We start from the raw sequence: 19015 nt of genomic DNA, 5'->3' as shown, positions 1-19015 counted from the left end.
TCGGTCTAGTACGGCCAAATCTCTTAAACTGACACTGTCAGTCCTGAGTTATACGGCTATTGTGAATAGCAGTGCTGCTCTAAGCAGCCATATAAGGAAGATAGTGGCTAAAACCCCTCTTCTTCCAGGATTCCCTGTGAGTCCCCTAGGTGATTGTGCACTATATGAACTCCGGGCTGTCGCCCTTTGAGTCTATGGTGTCAGATCCCAACACACACGGCGTTTTACATTAGGTTCCCCTAGCGTATTCTACGCAGTACGAGAGAATCTCTCGTAAGAGAACTTACTCGGTTACTAACGTAACCTCGGTTCTCTCTAGAGAGAAGAACGAGTACTGCATATCCTGCCGTGCATGCACACGCTGTGGTTGCTTCACTGTGAAAAATCAGAGATATGAGCCCGCGAGCGATATTTATAGACCTAAGCCACACCCGTTTCGGCGGGACGTGATGCAGAGGGCGCGAAGCACCCTCATTGGGTATGACGTCACTCTAGGTCTCGCTCAATAGGCTCAAGCAGTTGCCAGCAGACCAGCCAATAGGCGCGCGAGCTGTCTCGCCTATGCCTGTATGCTGCAGCAACGCGTTTTACATCAATGCAAAATTAAGGATAATTTTTTGGCTTCAGTATCCTCGTGGAAAAGGATTTTCCCCTAGCGTATTCTACGCAGTACTCGTTCCTCTCTCTAGAGAGAACCGAGGTTACGTTAGTAACCGAGTACGTTTTATGTGTTACAGCCGTTCCCTCATTTAAAAATACCACACATCTTCCTCCCAAACTTAAAGGAACACGCCGACTTTTAGGGACTTTAGCTTATTTTAAAGCATCTCATCTCCGTGTGTGCCGTAACTCTGTCTGATGCACCCACCGCTAGCCTAGCTTAGCACAAAGACTGGAGGTAAATGGCTCCAGCTAGCATACAGTACTGCTCCCAACAAGTGACAAAATAACACCAACATTTTCTGATTTACATGTAGTGATTTGTATAGTCACAGCGCGTACAAATAACAAGGTCACATGAGACACAGCCATCTTCTAACCGTATACATACTGGGAACTATATTCTCAGAAGGCGAAGCACTGCTACTTCTGTGGAGTGATTTACTCCAACTCTGAGCGAACTCCCTGCTCCTCACCACGGGCTTCTCAGGCGCTGCGAGCAAATCACTCTGCCCAAGTAGCAGTGCTAAATAGGAAAATGTTGGCGTTATTTTGTCACTTATTGGGAGCAGTATGCTAGCTGGAGCCGTTTACCTCCAGTCTTTGTGCTAAGCTAGGCTAGCAGTGGGTGCGTCAGACAGAGTTACGGCACGCACAGAGATGAGAAGGGTATGTATGGACTTATCTAACTCTGGGGGATACGGTGAATAAGCTAAAGTCCCAAAAAGTCGACGTGTTCCTTTAAAACTCACACCCATAAACAGAATTTTGTACATATATTTATAAGTACTTGTTAAAGTAAAGATATCAAAATGAACGTTAAACAGATCCAAATGATTTCAGTTGATCTCTAATTATATGGTGAAACGAGTTCTAGTAGCTGTGTAGGTCTATTAACTTCAGTATGATAACAGGTTTTGTCGTTAATGAAGTATATGGACAATGTCATATACATACATCTAAACACAAGGCATAAATGCACAAGTACAAATAAATTGTTTTTACAGAGAGAAAAGAAAAAAAAATTTTTTTGGGCAATAGTCAGCAAAGAGTTTTTTTTTATCCGCCATCTGGATATCACATGATCTTGACCACCGTGGTTGTGTCTGCTGAAAGTAAAATCTCAAAAGCAGAAGTTCAGAGCAGTGCAATCCACTTGAAGAAACAACTTATAATAATCTCACATCTACTTCAGAAGACTGAATATGTCTTACGGCAATATGAACATTCCCAGGAAAGATGGCATGGACAGAGAAGATGAAGAAGAGATGAATATCTATGCCAATGTGGATCCTATAAACGGTTCTGATGTCAGGACAGAAACAGAGAACTCCCAAACACCTCAACACACAGGTACTGAGATTCATTTCATTATAACACACACATTTGAGTAATACAAGCAATTAGCGTTGATCTTCATATCTGTGGTGTTCAGGAAGTGATACTGTGAGGAACAGAAGCTCCAGAGCAGCTCTCGTGTGTTTGGCTCTGCTGTGTGTTCTTCTGCTGACTGCGGTCATAGTGCTGTGTGTCCACATCAAGACAAAAAGCACTAACTACACTGAAGAGACACACCAGCAACAAACCAAGATCTCCAACCTCACAGAAGAGAGAGATGAGCTACTTACCATGAACATGCAATTGACAAAAGAGAGAGATGGATTATCATCAAGTAACCTTGACCTGATTAAACACAGAGACCAGTTAAATAAGGAGAAGAATGAACTGTCAGAAAGTCTTCGAGTAAAGGGTAAACAAAGTAGGCCTATATTAAGAACTAAACTTGGTTGTTCGTTTTTACAGGATGCATTCAGAGCTGCCAACTCTCCCGCATTCACCGTGAGACTCATGTGATTGACACTTCTCACACGTTCTCACGCCCAGGGGCGGCCTTAAGCATCTGGGGGCCCGTTTCAAAAACTTATATGGGGCCCTGCCCACATAAAATGTAAACATGAGCAGAAAAAGCAAGGATTCTTGTTGGTTTGCATCATATTATTTTATTACGCACACTTTCAGCTTCATGAACAGGCACCACTGGCATATGTACGTTTCATTTCCTATTCAAATTATTTCCCTGCTCAAAAAAAACAACGTTTTAACCTTACGGAAAAAAGGCAAAGTATAAACACATAAACTACCGGTATTTATTTACTTCAGATCACCGTTCGCAGGGGCGGTAAACATCGCCATGGTAACCGCGGCGCGACTCAAGTTCGACCAATCAGAGACGTCAGTGTTTTGCTTAGAATTATGGGTAGTGTAGTATTTCTCCAGAAGATCGCAAATAACAAGGTTGATTTTTTTTTGTGGCTTTTATAGGAGCAGAAACTTTCGTTTCACAACCTCGTAGCTCGTGGTCAATCTAACTTGGATGGTTTAGGGGTCTCCAACCTTTTTTAGCTACTTTTTAAAAATGAAAGTGGCCGAGAGCTATATGCAATAATTAAATCTCTTAAATAATGTCTCATAACTCTCATATTAACAACTATGTTAACTGTTTTAGACCTAAACAAATTATTGTAGGCCTATATGTCACCCTTAATTGACATTTAAAAAAAAATTATTATACTGTAAAAACACATAATTATTGTTGATTTTATAGTGCATCATAACTAGAGATGAAATGGTATGAAAATGTAATTTCATGATTATAGTGACCAAAATGAGCATCACATAATCCTGTTCAAAAAGTACTAATACTACACAATAAAATCAATTCACCAAGTTCTCTTACGAGAGGTTCTCTCGTATTGCGTAAGTTGCTTACGCATCGGGAAAGTCTTCTTTCTTCGAGATCTGAAGCCAAAAATTATCCTTAATTTTGTATTCATTGTCAACGCAGTGCGGCAGCCGGCAGACCATGGCAGGCTGTATGAGCGTGCTCATTGGCTGCTCAGCGGCAACTGCTTAAGCCTACCAGTGAGCCCTGAGTGATGTCACATCCAATGAGGGCGCTTCGCGCCCTCCACACCCCTCTAACCGTCAAGATGGGTGTGGCCAGTGTGTATATAGGCAGGGCTCACAGGCTGAAATTCTGATTTTCTTGTCTTCAGCGAAGCTCTTCGCATCGCTGGATCTTGAGAGCCGCCGCCGTTGAAACCAGCGACCAGCAAGCCTAGGACAGCGCCTGAAGAAGCTGGCCGCCTTTGCCGCCTTCAGCCATCCGTGCCTGCTACGCTATCCGGCGACATATCCTTTTATTACTGCTGTGTGTGCTCGCCCTGCGACACACACTATCTCTCACTGTTCTAAAAGAGCACGAGGCGTTTTTGTCTAAACGCCTCGTTTTTTTCCTGCGGCTCGTGCCGCGCCCCGCTCAGCAACGGAGACCGCCACCTCTTCTGCGCTCTCTGCCTGGGCCGCGAGCACGCCGCCACCGCACTCTCTACGGGCGGCTGCCCCGAGTGCTAAGAACTTTCAATGTCGACCCTGCGGGCTCGACTTGAAGTTTTCGACCAAGCTGTCGCTCCGCCTGTCCCTGCCGGGCCGCGCAATAGGAAGCGCCGCTCGCAGAGACCACCGGAGACTGATATGACTGAGGAGCTCGCCGGAACCTCTCCCTCGAGCTTCTCTCTCGCTCTCTCCGTCCCCCCTCCCGGCCGCTCAACCGCCGGCTCTCGCCCGCGCCGCCGCCGCGTCAGGGGATGAGGCGAATGAGATGGACACCCTCCCTCTGTTCGAGCCGCGCTACTGCGCCGCTCACAAGGGATGGCAGAAGTGGACGGTCTCGGAGCGAGCTTCCTCTCCCTCTGTTCGAGCCGCGCAAACTGCGCCGCTCACAAGGGATGGCAGGAACAGACGGTCCTGGAGCTCTCTTTACGTTACAAGAAAGCTACTCTGTCCTCGCGCAGACCTACCTCAATTTCTCACACATTTCTCAGTCCCCTCTTAAGTTCAGGCGACTGGAATTGTTCATATTGCAGTATACGAGCCTGTTATAAATACACGCACGCCTGCAAGCAAACGCCGTCACAAGACTGACGCTGTTATATGTTCGCTCTGACCTAAAGCTATTGTATTCTCCCCTGTGGCTCAGTGGCAGAATCTTAGGCTTTTGCGCCAGAGACCCGGGTTCGATCCCGGCTCTCGCGGCAGATAAAAATTTATGCTGTCTCGGAGCGAGCTTCCTCTCCCTCTGTTCGAGCCGCGCAAACTGCGCCGCTCACAAGGGATGTCAGAAACGGACGGTCCTGGAGCTCTCTTTACGTTACAAGAAAGCTACTCCGTCCTCGCGCGGACATACCTCAATTTCTCAGTCCCCTCTTAAGTTCAGGCGACTGGAATTGTTCATATTGCAGTATACGAGCCTGTTATAAATACACGCACGCCTGCAAGCAAACGCCGTCAAAATTTATGCTGTTCGCTTCTCCAAGCTCGCGGCCAGTTTTTCTTAGATACAGAAAGCGAACCCGCACTTCCCCTTGTTGGGCCGCGCAGATTGCGCCATTCACAAGGGATGACAGAGCGGACGGTCACGAGCAACGTTCAGCGCGCGCGCCTCACTCACCGGCGAAAAGAGGAGAGAGAGAGTGCTTTCGTCCCGCTGTGGCCGGACAAACCGCCAAATTCTCAAACATTTCTCAGTCCCCTCTTAAGTTCAGACGGCTGGAAAGATTACTATTGCAGTAAACAAGCCTGTTTTTAATACACGCACGACTGCAAACAAACATGAGGTCGTACTCTTATATGCTCGCGCTAACCAAATGCTAATGTGTTCTCCCCTGTAGCCCAGTGGCAGAATCATAGGCTGTAACGCTAGAGACCCGTGTTCGAGCCCAGCTCTCGCAGCAGATACAATTTTTTACTGTTCGCTTCTCCGAGCTCGCGGCCAGCCTTTCTTACATACAGAAAGCGAACCCGCCTCTCGCACCACTCGCACCACATGGTGCTCGTTTATTTATGAGCGTCTATACACGAGGGAAGAAAAGACGGTTAAGTCCCGCTGCGGCTGGACCACCGTCAAAGCTTCACGCTCTGTCAGTCCCCGTTGCCACGGCTACTGCAGATGTTTACCTCGCAGCCAACGAACCGGTATATCTACCCGCTCGCCTGCGCAACCACCGTTCTCACGGCGACCCAGAGAAATCTCAAATGAGCATAATGTCCGGTTGCACAGCTCACGCCGTATGTGTTTCAAATGCAGTGAATGTGCCCACGTTTCCGTGTTCACCCCTGCACACAAGCACTATAAATCCCGTGTCTCTCACAGAGCCCACTCTCATAAAGTAGGCAGAAGCCGCTCAAGTGTTAAAAGTAGGTCAGGTGTCCACCTCATTGTGCCCACACCTACTCACTGCCCGCTCTGTCACACGGCCTCTCACGACCGGTCATGTTTTAAATGTAAATTCTGTGCCCGCCCTCGAGCGCTCACACATACTAACGAACATTTCGCTCCCGACGCCGCCCTCGCACGTCGCGCCTCACACTATATGTTCCCCGTCCAAAGCCACCGGGACACTGTGTGTAAAACGGCCAGCTATCGCTGTGTGCGATCCGCCGTATCTAAGCACCGAGAGTGCGCGCGCTGCGCCCGCCCCTCCTTTTCGAGCTCTCGAGCCCGCGATGCGCGGCGATCAGAGCCCGGAGGCCATTCTGCCCCTGGCTGCACACGCAAGAGCGTGGGAAGCTCTTCCAGGCGCATCAGAATGGGTGCTAAGCACAGTAAAACTAGGCTATACTCTGCAGTTCGCTCGCCGCCCCCCGCGCTTTCGGGCGCGTACCGAGACGAGAATGAATGGGGAAGTAGCACATCTACTTCGAGCAGAAATAGCCACACTTCTGTGCAAAGGGGCTATAGAACCGGTTCCCCCTTCTATGAGCGAGTCGGGCTTTTACAGCCGATATTTCCTCGTTCCCAAGAAGGACGGAGCTCTCAGACCGATTTTGGATCTGAGATATTTGAACAAAGCTCTTATGAGAAGACCGTTCAAAATGCTCACAACCAGGCAGATCCTCACGCAAATTCACCCGAGGGACTGGTTTATCTCTCTCGATCTAAGGACGCATACTTTCAGATCCAGATAATACCCCGTCACAGGCCATTCTTGAGATTCGCCTTTGACGGTCAGGTATATCAATACACCGTCCTGCCGTTCGGCCTGTCTTTGGCACCCCGTACATTCACGAAGTGCATGGACACGGCTCTCGCTCCCCTGAGAGGTCAGGGGATGCGAATTTTGAACTATCCGGACGATTGGCTGATTCTAGCACAGTCAGAGGCCGAACTCATCGCCCACAGAACAGTGCTTCTCAGCCACCTGGAAAACCTGGGGCTCACGGTCAACTGGACCAAGAGCTCATTAGTGCCCAGTCAATCAACCTCTTCCTGGGTTTGGATCTGGACACTGTGGCAATGACGGCCCGCCTATCGCCACGGCGCGCGCGCTGCGTTCAACGCCTGGCTGCGTCTTTCCAACCGGGCAGCACCGCACCTCTCAAGACATTTCAGAGGATGCTGGATTGTATGGCTTCAGCTGCAGCAGTGCTTCAGCTGGGTCTATTGCGTATGCGCCCGCTGCAACGCTGGTTGAACGCCCGAGTGCCTCACAGAACCTGGGCTTCCGGCGGCATTCGAATCAGAGTGACTCAGAGCTGCGTTTCAGCACTGAAGCCCTGGTTAGCGGCCGACTGGTACCAGCGGGGAGTGACAATGGGAGCCGTCTCACACCGCAAAGTTATCTCGACGGACGCTTCCACCTCAGGTTGGGGCGCTCTTTTCGAGGGCAAACCGGTCTTTGGCCTGTGGTCAGACCAAGAGAAACATACATTGACATACTCCACATAAATTGTTTGGAGATGATAGCGGTCGACATGTCACAACATGTCCGTGGTGTCCTATGTGAACCGACAGGGCGGTGTCAGGTCCAGGAACCTGTGCAACCTGACAGAACGCCTTCTCGTGTGGGCTCACCGCTCGTTGCGCTCGCTGAGAGCCGTGCACGTGCCGGGCCATTTGAATGTCGGCCCAGACAGACTGTCCAGAGACATTATTCCCCCGGGAGAATGGTCCCTGCACCCTCATACAGTCCAGTTCCTCTGGCGCCTATTCGGCGAGCGGAGGTCGACCTCTTTGCGTCGTAAGACAACGCTCACTGCCCGATATTTTTCTCAAAGCGAGGACGCGCTGTCCCAAACCTGGCCCAGCCTCCCGCTGTACGCTTTCCCTCCGATCTCTCTGTTACCACAGGTCATAGCGAGGATCAGGGAAACGCACCACCCAGTGCTTCTCATAGCCCCGCGTTGGGAGAACCAAGTCTGGTACCCAGAGCTAGTGAGGCTGTCGCACTCACCCCCATGGCCGATCCCGGTGAGAAAGGATCTCCTCTCTCAAGCCGGTGGATCGATCTGGCATCCCCATCCGGAGCGATGGTCTCTGCATGCATGGATAATCAACGGATACACGTTGACCTGCCAGAAGGGGTTGTGAACACGATCACACAGTCTAGAGCTCCCTCCACGAGATGGCTCTATGCATCTAAATGGTCAGTGTTCTCTAAATGGTGCGCTACCAAGAGCTTCGATCCACGTAGATGTGGGGTCCCGCGAGTGCTCTCCTTCCTACAGGAGCTGTTGGATAAGGGCAGGTCCCCTTCCACGCTCAAAGTGTATGTGGCGGCTATCGCAGCGTTCGCTGAGATGACGCGCAGCCGGGCAATAGGAAGGAACGAGCTTATTATCCGTTTCCTCAGAGGAGCTAGACGGATGAATCCCCCGCGGCCCCCCTCGGTTCCTATCTGGGATCTGTCCTTGGTCCTGGAGGCCCTGAAGGCTTTTCCCTTTGAACCACTTGAATCCGTGGATCCAAAGTACCTTTCGCTCAAAACCGTTTTTCTGATAGCTCTATCTTCAGTAAAACGCGTGGGGGATCTGCAGGCGCTATCTGTTAGCCCTGCATGTCTTGAGTTCGGACCAAATGACTCAAAGGTCATTCTCAGACCGAGACACGGTTACATCCCCAAAGCGATTGGAACCCCCTTTAGGGCACAAATCATCTCCCTTTCGGCTCTGCCAGCATCCGATAACGGGGACAGTGATAACCTCCTATGCTCTGTTAGGGCGCTGAGAGTTTACATCACGCGCTCCGCCGCTTTCAGGCGTTCCGAGCAGCTCTTCGTTTCTTTTGGCGGACGCACCAAGGGTCTCGCCGCCTCGAAACAGAGCCTGTCCAGGTGGATAGTGGACGCGATTGCAGCAGCTTACGCCTCCAAACACCTGCAGTGCCCTTTGGGTATCAGAGCCCACTCCACTAGAGGCATGGCCTCTTCGTGGGCCTGGTCCAGCGGAATTTCTATTCACGATATTTGTATGGCAGCGGGCTGGGCCTCCCCATCGACATTCGTGAGGTTTTATAACCTGGAAGTTCCTGCCTTGCAGGCTAAACTATTATCAGTATAAGTGGCATGTATGCTCTGCCCAGTCGATTATGCGCAGACTACGTTCACATACTGGTGATATTTCTGGTATGGCACCAAGGGAAGGAGTATTTTGTGCTCAGACCGGCTGTGCCGCTCTGTTCCTTTATTCCCCGTTACGCGCTTGTGTACTGGTGCTGGCCCGCGCCGCTGGCCGCCCGCCCTACACTCTGTCGCGCTGGGATTATTCTCCCAACAAATAGACTGTGTAACCGCTCTATTTCTTTCCCTAATATGTGCTTATGTACTGTGTGGGCCCGCGCTGCCGGCCGCACTATTTACATTGATATAGACCGGCTGTGCCGCTCTATCTATCTACGAAGTGAAGTGCTTTGTACATGTGTTGACCCGTTTCTCCGATCGGCCACCTGTTTTCAGCGTTATGTTTTCCCCGGTCTCCCTGGGATTCATGTGCTGGATGCTCGGCTCGCACGGCGTTGACAAGGGGTTCCCGATGCGTAAGCAACTTACGCAATACGAGAGAACCTCTCGTAAGAGAACGTACTCGGTTACCTAATGTAACCTCGGTTCTCTCTAGAAGAGGGAACGAGTATTGCGTAACCTGCCGTGACGCGCCACAAGCTTTTGCGCTTCAGACTACGAAAACCAGAATTTCAGCCTGTGAGCCCTGCCTATATACACACTGGCCACACCCATCTTGACGGTTAGAGGGGTGTGGAGGGCGCGAAGCGCCCTCATTGGATGTGACATCACTCAGGGCTCACTGGTAGGCTTAAGCAGTTGCCGCTGAGCAGCCAATGAGCACGCTCATACAGCCTGCCATGGTCTGCCGGCTGCCGCACTGCGTTGACAATGAATACAAAATTAAGGATAATTTTTGGCTTCAGATCTCGAAGAAAGAAGACTTTCCCGATGCGTAAGCAACTTACGCAATACTCGTTCCCTCTTCTAGAGAGAACCGAGGTTACATTAGGTAACCGAGTACGTTTTATGTCGAAAACCAGCAAATAACAAATAAACTTACCATTAATATGCACTTTTTGTTTACATAAACATTAAAATAGTAACATTAAATATGATGGCCAAATTTGAAAGGAGTGTATTGCAACATGTTATCTACTAACATGTACAAGTTCAAATAAAGTTTTGGCAAAAAAGTTTTTATAAAAAGATAAACCTCGCATATTTCAGCCTTTAAATCATTTTCATAAAAAGAATGATTCAAAAAAGTCAAAATACTGACATTTACAATGCACATTAGCTTATCTTTTATTATTAATAGTAAAATTCGGTCCGATTTTCCCGTGGCATCTGTCGTTGCTATGTACCATGCGCTCTCCACAACGACAGAGAAGTTTTAATAGCTAATGGATTTCCACTACCGATAAACGCTTGTTGTAGCTCTGCTAGAAGATTTATTTACGGAGAATAAAAAAACACCTGTAGTTTGGGTGCACCCCCATCCTTCATATTGACTCGTTGCGCCTGGAAAAAATTAGCGCATCGCTTCAATTATTTGAAATAACGAACTTGAGCGCGCAAAAGACGCGATATGTGAACGGCCCTTGGCGAGCTACCTCCAATCAGGCCACGAGCTACTCTCGCGAGCGATGTGTTGGAGACCACTTTAGACATTATGTCTGAAAATAAATATCCTAGGGAGAAAATGAATGGGATTTTCCTGTTCTGTTGGGGGCCCCCTTGGAGGGCGGGGCCGTTTCAATTGAAACGGGTGAAACATAGGTAAGGCCGCCTCTGCTCACGCCACACATCCATTTTCTCACGCACAGAAAAATTGCGAAGCAAAGAGGACATGGAGACCGACAGACTAGACAGAGCAGGTTACTTATGGTATTAAAAGAAAAACTCAGCTCTCAGATTCTGTCAATTTTATTACGAAATTCAAACAATAAATACTGTTTTGGCACTTGTAAATGTGACGTGACAGATCGCTAGCGGCACGTGAACCGATCATCTCTACTAGCCAAGGCCGCATTAATGCACGGGCTTACCTGGGCTGAAGCCCAGGGGCCTCCCAAGTTCAGGGGCCTCCCATGTTCAGGTTCATGATGAGCTGAAAAGGTCATATTGTTTTAACTTGTCAGATTTTGTCGCTAGTCGCTTGTGGGCGTTGGTAGTGCTGTCGCTCTAATGTTATTGTTATGGTGCGTTCACACCAAACGCGAATAGAGCGTCTGGCGCGAGTGATTTCAATGTTAAGTCAATGCAAAGACGCGTTTATGCGCGTCTAGAGGTCCCGCGGCGCGAATGAGGCGTTTAGATTGCTCGTCTGGCCACATTTATACAAAACACCATTACAAGTGATATTATACAACTATATCATTTTAATTTGACTAGGAATTAGGCTCAAAAGAAACAGTATGCTGTTGGGAGTGTTTTTATATTACCACACAGCAGTGTTCAGTGGATTAAATAATTTACTAGATTAACGATCGATCAATCTACAAATTAAACTCACTCATACTGTCATAAATTACTAAAACGTCATCCGAATTTGACAAATAATCAATTTTCTTGTCCCTAATAGTCAACATAATGCAGGGGAAACTGTAAAATGAACTGCAGCAGTGCTAAACTTGCATCATAAAACTACAACACTCGAACTATAAATGTATGAATTAAACTCACTGAGACTGTCGAAAGTTTCTTTTCCATGCATCATTTTATTATATCCATGTTTGTGGTTAGTTACAGTCAAATCATATAAAACAGTGAAATCGCCCTTGAACTCTTCTGTCTTGCCTGCACTGAACTCGAGACGGTGACGGGAGCTGAGCTCCATTGAAAGGCTTCTTTCCTATTGGTTGTCGCTCGCGAAAATCGCTTCTCATTTGCATAAAGTTGAAATTTAGTTGCAGTGTGTGGCTGTTAAATAAAGTTTCTTGTGTTTATGTGCTCAGTGATATGTTAATAACAATATTAAAATTAAAAACAATATAAAAAACTCACTGTTGTAGGTCTCGAAAGAAACTAATGCATTTTGTGATGTAGATTACCTAGATAAGCTATTACACTTTTTTAAAATGAGACTCTATAAATCGAGGGGATGGGGGGCCTACAAAACCTCTCAGCCCCGGGGCCTAACATTAGGTTAAGGCGGCTCTGCTACTAGCAGTAAATAAACATGAACACTGTTGAAAGATACAGTACAACTTACCGAAATGTATATTCCTCATACATAATATCGATCAATCAGTGTTTTTCATCCGTGCAAAGGGGTCAATAAAACAGCTGGAGAATAATTATGTCACATTTACCTCAGGAAAGCCATTTAATGACCATAATATAGGCTATAGCACGTTAGATGGTTAGAAAAAAAGAGCTATAGAGAGTATTTTGTAAATATGTGTACTATATTACATATTTATTATATTTTTGCTTGACATATTTTATTTTACTTTTACTAAAATTGTTATTGTAATAAAAAAACGCATTATATTTAATTTGAGTTATTTTTAACCTTATAATACTACCATCTGATAGGGCTCTCTGTATGTTTACAGCATTAGGTGAGTTTTTTTTTTTTTTTTTTTTTTGTGTACCTAATATTTATCCAAATGAGTCAATATTAAATCAAATCACAAGAATTTAATTTAATTGAAATTTGTGTCAAGCAATAATAATAAAAAAAAAAAAACATGTCTTACCAGAAATTGTACCATACAAACATTGTAACTTTGTCACTGAACCTAATAAAAGGTTATTTTTATTAGGTATAATAAATACCTATAATAATAAATAAATACCATCAGTGTGATGGGAGTAAAGTGCTTAAACCTAAACTTGTTGTGTTTACAGATGGATGGATTTACTATAAATTCAGTCTTTACTTCGTTTCCTTTGAGAAGAAGAGCTGGACTGAGAGCAGAAGATACTGTACAGAGAGAGGAGCCGATCTGGTCATCATAAACAACAGAGAAGAACAAGTGAGTAAACTCATTTTCTGACTGGATGACAGTTTATAGGAAGAAAATTGTTAATTCTCTTTAAAGGAGACATATCATGCTTTTAAATCATTCCTTTTTACATATAAATCATACATTTGTAGTCTATATAAAGCGGAACTGCAATGCTTGGGTCTGAATTCCTCATTATTATAGCTCCACAGGCCTCTTTTCTACCCCTTTTCTGATGCGTGTCTGAGAGCAACTCGTTTTGGTGCGGTCTCTTTAAATACAATTGAAACACTTCATACCCCGCCCCCTCTCCAGGTTGCAGAGGTGACACTCGGTTCAACTCCACCCCGTTCGGCCATTTTTGTAGTTTGATAGCAGAGATACGATTATCTAGCGGCACAGAAACGTTTTATTCACACGTTATTAACAAAATGTCAACAACGGAAGACTTGTCCAGCCAGCCTTACATGTTTGAGCCAGAGTCGGAGCCGGAGCGAGATGAAAATGAAGACGACGAACCTGCAGAACAACGTCTTCATATGGATGTATCGCAATGGTGTGTTACTGTATTTACACATGAAACTTTGGTCTTCCGACCTTTTACCACCGTGTCGATTTATTTTGATTAATATGTGCGAGGGAGAGAGAGCAAGACAGTGTCTAGTTTGGAGACGGTGAAGTCTTGTTTACACTTTCGCCTGGCTCTGAAGAGAGAGTGCGCGTGACCGGGTCTCTCTCTCTGCTCGTTCTTTCAGTTAAACATGCTCCCTGTCACAAGCGCGGCAGTTCATCTACATTAGACGGTGTAATGAAGCGTGTGGGTTACTACATCCAATAACCGAACATTTTAACTTACCCTCTCGTAACTTCTGCATCCTTTAGCTTGGACTACAAAATTGCAGCGAGAAATAAAAATGGCGGATTGCTCGAAGTGTTGGACCGGAAGTCAATGTCCTTATTTGGCAGTTCCGCTGCAAATACTGTGACGTAATAATTCAAAAAACGTCATAGAGAACAGAAAAATCGGAACAGGTTGAAAAATATGACCAAAACAGAATATAAAGATATCAACGAAGCACCTGAAGAGAATAATTTCAACTTTTCTGTACTTCTAAACACTCCAAATATACAACAAAATGCATATAAGGGCTAAAAAAGTGGATTTAGCATGATATGTCCCCTTTAAGATCTAAATGTGTTATTGTTTCACTTTCTCAGGGTTTTGTTAAGAAAATATCTGCTAATGTTAACGTCTGGACTGGTCTGACTGACCGTGATGTGGAGGGCACATGGAAATGGGTTGATAACAGCACACTGACCTCTGGGTGAGAAATCACTGAATTCAACTGATTATTGTCTAATAAATAGGGCTGGGGGAATTAACGCGTTAATCTTTGCGATTAATTTGAGATGTTTAACGCGTAAAATAAAAATAACGCAATTAATGCAATAAATGATTTGCCTCGTTTTAATGATTTCCTGTTGCGGCTGCTATTGAAAAGGCCAAAAATATGCCGTCCCGCCTCTCCGTGTTCGGCGATCAGGTTTCATTCTCGCGCAGCTTTCATGAGCGTGTCTTTTCCGCTCTATGTGTGCAGCGCGCTCTCTGTTCCGTGTGTGCGTGTGTGTGTGTGTGTCGGTGCGCTGCGCTCTCTGCTCAATGTTCCGCTCCGTGTTTGCGCTGCGCGTTCTGCTCTGTCGTTAACGGCCCAAATGCTCCAATCATGTACCGATCATCACTCACTGGAAAAGCAAAGTCCGCTCAAATAACGTGAAATTTCTCAGTAGTAGACTTCTGTTTGCAATAGCCCTACTGAGCTGGTATAGTCATGCTGGGCAACAATGGTAAAATGACCTGCTCTGATCACATGCTCTGGTAATAATAGCTTTGTAGGACTATATTTGATTTTGGTAATTAGTAAAAAAATAAAATAATAATAATCTGTTAAATTGATTATGTTGATTAATCATAATATATGTTGAAAAGAATAATATATTGATATATTGACGTTTAATATTATTTTCTGTTCCTTTTTTTCCTGTGTTGTTTAATTTAATTAGGTGATTCTAAGTTTAAATATTGATGATTACAAGCTTGGGGGAAATGCAATTAATTGCAATTAATTACAGCAAATTGTGCAATTAATTCGTTTTTTTTTTTTTTTATCGATTCCCAGCCCTACTAATAAATGATCCTCACAGTCAGTATCATATCACACAGAAAGCAAATGCTGATCTTTAATTTCAGGCTCTGGGCGTCTGGAGAGCCAGATAGTCACGATGGAACGGATGAAGATTGTGCTGTAAATTATAAACCAGGATTGGCTGATTATCCATGTAATCATGTTTTTCAGTGGATCTGTGAGGAGGCCATTTTAAAATAAGTCAATCCATAAACTGCAGGTTTAGGTAAAACATACATAAAGGTGTTTCCTAGTATGTCAGTCCATTCAACTGATGATGAAAGAAATGTGGAACATGGGTGTTTCTTCAACTTCATCCACTTTTTTTAATTGAAACTATTTTATTAAGTCTTTTTGTTACATGAAGGTCACATTAAAACGTGGCAACTTTTTGAAATGCCCTTTAATGATCTTCAGCCTTTACAGTATTGATTTTTTAAATCTGAAAATATGAACAAACATCATAAATGTTATTACATCTTTTAAAACTGAGTGAAATACAGTAAACAAAAAAAGTTATTTAAATATTTACAATTTGAAACTTTATTGTATGCAAATATTTTTATATTATTTTATTTTGTTTTTTTGCATTAATTAAACCACCCCTCAGTTTCATAACTTCCCCCAGATGAACAATTTCGCCCCTAAAAAGTTATTATTAAAAGTGAACTTGTTTATTACAGCAAAAAAAGTTAAAGGTACAATATGTAATATTTTTGCATTAAAATATCCCAAAAATCACAAGGCCAGTGTTATATATTTTGTTAAGTTGATTGCTTACAATATCCCAAATGTTTCCAACTATTTTTAAATCGTGAGAAAATTGCGATTTTAACCAAGGAAACAGGGCGTTAGAGCAGGGGTGAGCTGGGAGTCGCCAGTCAATGGCGTCATATCCGCGTTACCCTCGGTTTCCGCTCGTACTGCGTGGAGTCCTGGACAAATGCGGAAGTTGTAGTTGTAGCGTCTATCAAGGAACAAACGTTAGCTTGTTTTGTGCAGTCATTATGGAACACAATTATTCTTTACAGATTGCAGCTGGTTCTGTCGACAAAGACAAGTCACATAAACATAAACGTCAACGTACGGGTATTATTGCTTTAGGTTTGTGTTTAGTTTATTGACATTGTTTATCACGTCTGGTGTTTATGGCCATGTAAATAAATATAGTGTGGCGAGCAGGACGAGGCCGTGGGCCGTGAGAGAGCGGCACAAGGCCGGTGGCGTGATTACTGATGAGCGACACCTGTGTGACGCACCGGTCTCATATCTCTCACGGAGGAGCTGAAGCATAAAGGGGGAGCGATGACAGTGAAGTCTTGAACTTGTGTTGTGTTTTGTTTTATTGTGACAGCAGTCGTCCGTGAGTGGCTGCTGTCTTTTACTTTAGTTTTGTATTTGTTTTATTTTTATCATTAAAATGTGTCATGAATGTTTGCCGGTTCCCGCCTCCTTCTTCCCATAACATCTGAACTTTGTTACATATAGCATGTGTTATACATAAATATTAATCAGTATTTTTGCAAATTATGTGGGTATGTTCGAATGTACTTTTAAAAACAATTGTTTAGAACACGTAAAACTGCGCAGCGTTATCATAACAATGAATTTGACAAATACAGTAACATCTATGATAACCAATTTAGTATTAAACCTTACTTTTCTTGCGGTTAATTCATTTTAATGAAATAAAAAAATGTCATTAAGCGCAACATTTCTAAAAATAGAACTTTACCTCATCCATGAACCTGATTTTTCAATTCCCGTCTGACTGATTTACATCCACGGTGGAGTTGAAAAGGACAGTTCCCATCATTCCACGCTCCTTCACATCGTCATCAAGCTACGCCGTTGTTGTTGTTTGGAATGTAGCGCCCTCTAGCGGCAGAAAATCTTGCATATTGTACCTTTAACTGATTAAAATAAATGATGTGATTTCTCATGAGATGAAGACTCCAGTCATATCAGTAGCTTAATGTACAGTAGCTTCTTCAGGTCTGTTCAACATGTAAATGCTTATTGTATCAACACAGTATAAAACGTTGTTGCTGAGTTGACTTCTCTAAAGCTCACAAAATTATGTAGTTCATTTACACTTTTAGGCTGATAATATCAGTTGTAATAAGCCTTTCATTCTTTGAAAAATATTTTTAAAAAAGTTTTTGAAAAATAGAAAACAATGGAAATTACTTTCTTCCAACTTTTATTAATATGGAGAGAGAGAGAGAGAGAGAGAGAGAGAGAGAGAGAGAGAGAAATTAAAATAATTTATATTGTTATTGCTATTTCGCTTCTAGTTGCCATTTAAATTCAGTCATGTGTCATGTGGTCTCAAATAAGGAAAGACAGCAAAAGTTCTGTTTTCAATGCAGAAATCTTTTCAGTAAAAAAAATGTATTTGTACCTAAGTGCATTTTTGTGTTGTGTTGTCCATATATTTGATTAATAAAGACAAAGCATGTTTTCATAGTTGATAAACTATGAACTGGAATAATCTGGATTTGAATTCTGACTGTTGTATGCTCTGACAGAGAGTTTGAAATCTTCACTTAGATATATGCATAAAATTCTGTTTATGAGTGAGTGTTAAGCCTGGGTTAGTCATGTGACGGTTTCCCTGTTGTTCTGTGTTTTACTGTGTGCTGCATTGCTTGTACGGGGAGGTAACTTGGTGGGAGTTTAAAATGGATTTAGGCTGATCGGCAGTAGATTAAATCTGGCTTGCTATTGTAAGGGTGGATTTCCTGCAGGGGTTCAGGCTGCAAGACTGCCCAATGACTAAAGAAACGTTATCAGCAAGATGGTAGAAAACTGTACATTTCTTGTCTATAACCACCCACTACTACTTATACCAATGATAGAAATAAGCGCTTAATATTACGATAGCTTAATATGTGGGAGAGCGTTGCTATAGAGTGACAATATTGTATTGCAACTGGTAGCACTTCACGGTCAATACCAAATCAAAACTAGTTAGCACATCATTTGCTATTGAAAGGATTTAATGACAATATGGTTATGGTTACACTTAAAATATTTACAAAATAGATGTATGAGATGATAAAAAACTTATACCATTACTTGTACCCAGCATATATGTAAAATATTACCTTAGAGATAGGGAGAGAGAGAAAGAGTGTAGAGAGTAAGAGACAAAGAAAAGAGAAAAGAGAAAGAGCCAGCGCAAAGAAGAGCCAGATAATAACAAAGACAGAGCAACTGTTACAATCTTCTTTTATCCCTTCCTTGACCATGTGACCGAAACCCAAATGTGAGACTTTCAAACAATCAGATAATTACAACTTCTCCCATCGTACTAAAGGTGTGGCGATTAGAAGACACCCATGCTGCGTCTCTATATATTTTGTAGGATGTGTAAAAGTGTTTTTATGCGATTTTGACACTGTCCCAGTTTGCTAATAGCATATTGTTAAACTGGGACAGGGTATTACAACCATTCAAGTCATTCTAATGGGGGAATTGAGTTCTCTTACGAGAGGTTCTCTCGTATTGCGTAAGTTGCTTACGCTATGGGAAAGTCTTCTTTCTTCGAGATCTGAAGCCAAAAATTATCCTTAATTTTGTATTCACTGTCAACGCAGTGCGGCAGCCGGCAGACCAAGGCAGGCTGTATAAGCGTGCTCATTGGCTGCTCGGCGGCAACTGCTTAAGCCTATCAGTGAGCCTCGTGAAACGTGGCCTCCACACCCTTCTAACCGTCAAGATGGGTGTGGCCAGTGTGTATATAACGAGGGCTCACAGGCTGAATATCTGATTTTCTAGTCTTCAGCGAAGCTCTACGCATCGCTGGATCTTGAGAGCCGCCGCCGTTGAAACCAGCGACCAGCAAGCTTAGGACAGTGCCTGAGGAAGCCGGCCG

The 19015-nt window shown here is 44.2% G+C and overlaps 1 protein-coding gene across 2 annotated transcripts; it reads left to right on the top strand.

Moving 5' to 3' along the window:
- Positions 1-1799: 1799 nt before the first annotated feature.
- On the top strand, positions 1800-17597 carry LOC311088187 (uncharacterized protein). 2 transcript variants are annotated; one of them, XM_084121934.1, is made up of 5 exons: positions 1800-2013; positions 2096-2410; positions 12855-12982; positions 14171-14277; positions 15201-17597. In XM_084121934.1, exons 1-5 carry the CDS (start codon positions 1866-1868, stop codon positions 15334-15336), a joined length of 834 nt encoding a protein of 277 aa, XP_083978060.1. In that variant the 5' UTR covers positions 1800-1865; the 3' UTR covers positions 15337-17597. The 2 variants fall into 2 exon arrangements, with proteins under 2 accessions (XP_083978060.1, XP_083978059.1); XM_084121933.1 differs by having other exon boundaries at positions 1817-2013; positions 2096-2419.
- Positions 17598-19015: the final 1418 nt, after the last annotated feature.

This window comes from Abramis brama (genome assembly GCF_963993115.1).
Source record: "Abramis brama genome assembly, chromosome: 8".
Lineage (NCBI taxonomy): Eukaryota > Metazoa > Chordata > Actinopteri > Cypriniformes > Leuciscidae > Abramis > Abramis brama.
Note: the sequence above shows the minus strand (reverse complement) of the source record. Positions and strands in the feature narration are given on the sequence as shown.

Bases quoted from the DNA above. Each gene is read 5' to 3' on its own strand.
- LOC311088187 (XM_084121933.1), top strand. From the start codon at position 1,866: ATGTCTTACGGCAATATGAACATTCCCAGGAAAGATGGCATGGACAGA. The intron at 2,014-2,095 runs GTACTGAGATTC...TGTGGTGTTCAG, and splicing joins CCAAACACCTCAACACACAG to GAAGTGATACTGTGAGGAAC. The intron at 14,278-15,200 runs GTGAGAAATCAC...CTTTAATTTCAG, and splicing joins AACAGCACACTGACCTCTGG to GCTCTGGGCGTCTGGAGAGC.